This window comes from Penaeus japonicus, unplaced genomic scaffold, assembly GCF_977035675.1.
Source record: "Penaeus japonicus unplaced genomic scaffold, GWHDUDI00000001_assembly GWHDUDI00000018, whole genome shotgun sequence".
NCBI classification, from domain to species: domain Eukaryota; kingdom Metazoa; phylum Arthropoda; class Malacostraca; order Decapoda; family Penaeidae; genus Penaeus; species Penaeus japonicus.
In genome coordinates this window covers 28,429,076-28,431,575 of record NW_028234420.1, presented here as the reverse complement: position 1 = coordinate 28,431,575, position 2,500 = coordinate 28,429,076, and the positions used below count along the sequence as shown (strand labels likewise).

The window sequence follows — 2,500 nt, the reverse complement described above, 5'->3', positions numbered from 1 at the left end:
TTGGTTGAGGTATTAAATGATGGTTGATTAAGGTATGATTATGGTTGTAGGATTGGTGTATGGTTGTAGGGTTAGAGAAGGTTGAGGGTATTAAATGATTGGTGATGAAGGTGTAATTGTGGTTGCAGGGTTGTTTTATGGTTGTTAGAGTAGAGAAGGAGAGAGAGCGAAGCAGTGAGTCATTTTGTTAAGGGTGTCAAATGATGAGTGATAAAGGTATAAATGGTGGTTATGGTGGATTATCTACTTGATAGTATTATCCAAGTTTGCACCTATATGATTAAGATGTAGAATGGTGATAGCATAGATTTTTTGTGAGAAAAAAGCTCAAGGTTTAAGATATAGATTGTTCTTTAATTAAATTAAAATTTAAATTATGGCTATCTTCTCGTTGTAGTCCAAAAATAGTGAATAAAACAGCAGAAAAAATCGAAAAATATTGAAGATAATAGACATTCTTAAATAAAAATAATATATCCGGATAATAGATCAAACTAAACAAAAAGAAGAAATTAATGAATATGAAATTGACATATTAAAATATAAGGAAATATTAAACACTGTTAAAAGATGAATATGAAATAGATAAAAAATTATAAAAAAAACATAAAAAATATATACAAAAAAGTGCATAAAAAACTCAATGAAAAACACATGAATTCACCGAAATATGCAATGTCTATAAAAAATAAAAATAAAAACGAAATAATACCCACCTACTGCCCCCACTCCTGTCAATCAAATCCGTATATCCTTCACGACGATCCAATCCCGGCTTCGAGGCCCTGTTGAAGGAGCCACCCGATCTGAAGCTATTGTCCTGCGGCCTGTAGGACCCGCCTGTAGGACCTCCATCATTCCGTAGGTAATTATCACCGTTACTATAACCATCATTAGCGTAATCATCGAATTCATCGTAACCACTATTGTCGAAGTTGTGGTTAGCGTAGAAATCATCCAATTGGTGGTCGTTGCTCTGTCGTCTTCGGTTTCCGTTGTCGTGGTGGTCGTTCCGGGAATTCCGTTGCACTTCGGGGCTGCGTCCGTAAGGCCCGAATTGCCGGAGCATCGCCGCTTCCGGTTGGTCTTCCGTCGCCATGCACAGGGCCGTGAGCGAGAGCATGACGGTCAGGCAGAGGAATTTCGTGGACTGCAATTTTGAAAAGCCGGTGTTGTTATTATTATTGATATTATTGTTATTATCGTTATGGTTATTGGTGTTATTATTACCATCATTATCATTATTATCATCACTGTTATCATCAATATGATTTGCATTATCATGAATGTAATCATTGTAATATTTTAGACTTATAGTTATCATTACCACCATTATTAATGTGATTATCATTATCATCATTATCATTAATGTAATTATCATCATAATTATTATTAATTATAATTAGTATCATTATCATTATTAGTATCATTGTTAGTATCAGTATCATTATGATTATGATTGCCATTATAATTATCATTATTATCATAATCATTAGTATCATTATCATCATCATTAATATTAACATCATTGTTGTTATCATTATTATCATTATTGTTACAATTATCTTTATTCACATTATTGTTATCACAATCATTAATATTATCATCGTTATCATTAATCGTATTAATGATAATGAATATGACAATGATATTAATGGTATCAATAAGGATGATAATATCAACAATGTCAATACCATTAACAATATCATAGGCGATAGTATCAACAATAAAGAAATCAGAAATGCAAATAATTATATCAATAATCAAGTGACACGTAAACCAAGATGTAACAAGAATCTCTCTCCTTGGGTAAAGCAGTAAATACGGGTCAAGTAGCAGAGGTATGTTTACATATCTGTGCACCTTTTCCTGAAGCAATGTCTATTGTGAAGGGCAAAATACACCGTTAGAGTTACCGCCTAGGTGTTAAGTTTCATTAGTAGAACATGCAAATATTTATGAATAAATAAATGAATAAAAGCATGTAAGATATTTGTAAAACAGTTTTGCTGGAGGTGTATGTCAACGTTATCTCTTATTCAACCTGGATTTAATAAGCTTTGTGTTCTTGATGTTTTCCCCCAATTATGATATCAAATACATATTAAAGTGTTTTGAATACATGTTACAGTGTATCTAAAGTACATATACTAAGAGATATTAATGATAAGATTTTTAGTTTTACTGTAAGATGGAAACTGAAAACCAACTTAGATTTAATAAGTTTTTTTTTCAATTCTGCAGCGTCATTTATTTCCGACGCTGTAATTAATACGATCGAATGCCTTATATTTGCAGATCCGCAGGTTCGAAGCCTAATATTTGATGTGCAAACAAAATTACAGATAATCCCCGTATTTAATACTTATCAGCTGATATTTTTTATGTGGTCATTATCATAGATCAATTTTACAAAGACACATGAAAAAGATTTACCATTTACTATATAAAAATGGATGTAGTAATCCATTAGGTATTTATAATATAGCTTTGTCGTTGC

At 31.7% G+C, this 2,500-nt stretch overlaps 1 protein-coding gene across 1 annotated transcript in view; it reads right to left on the bottom strand.

The window, feature by feature from the left end:
• Positions 1-2,500, bottom strand: part of LOC122249233 (uncharacterized) — a 6,164-nt gene that overhangs the window by 667 nt on the left and 2,997 nt on the right. The window contains exon 3 of the mRNA XM_043009930.2: positions 717-1,150. Coding sequence (XP_042865864.2) covers positions 717-1,150 — 434 coding nt within the window. The remainder of the gene's footprint in view (positions 1-716; positions 1,151-2,500) is intronic.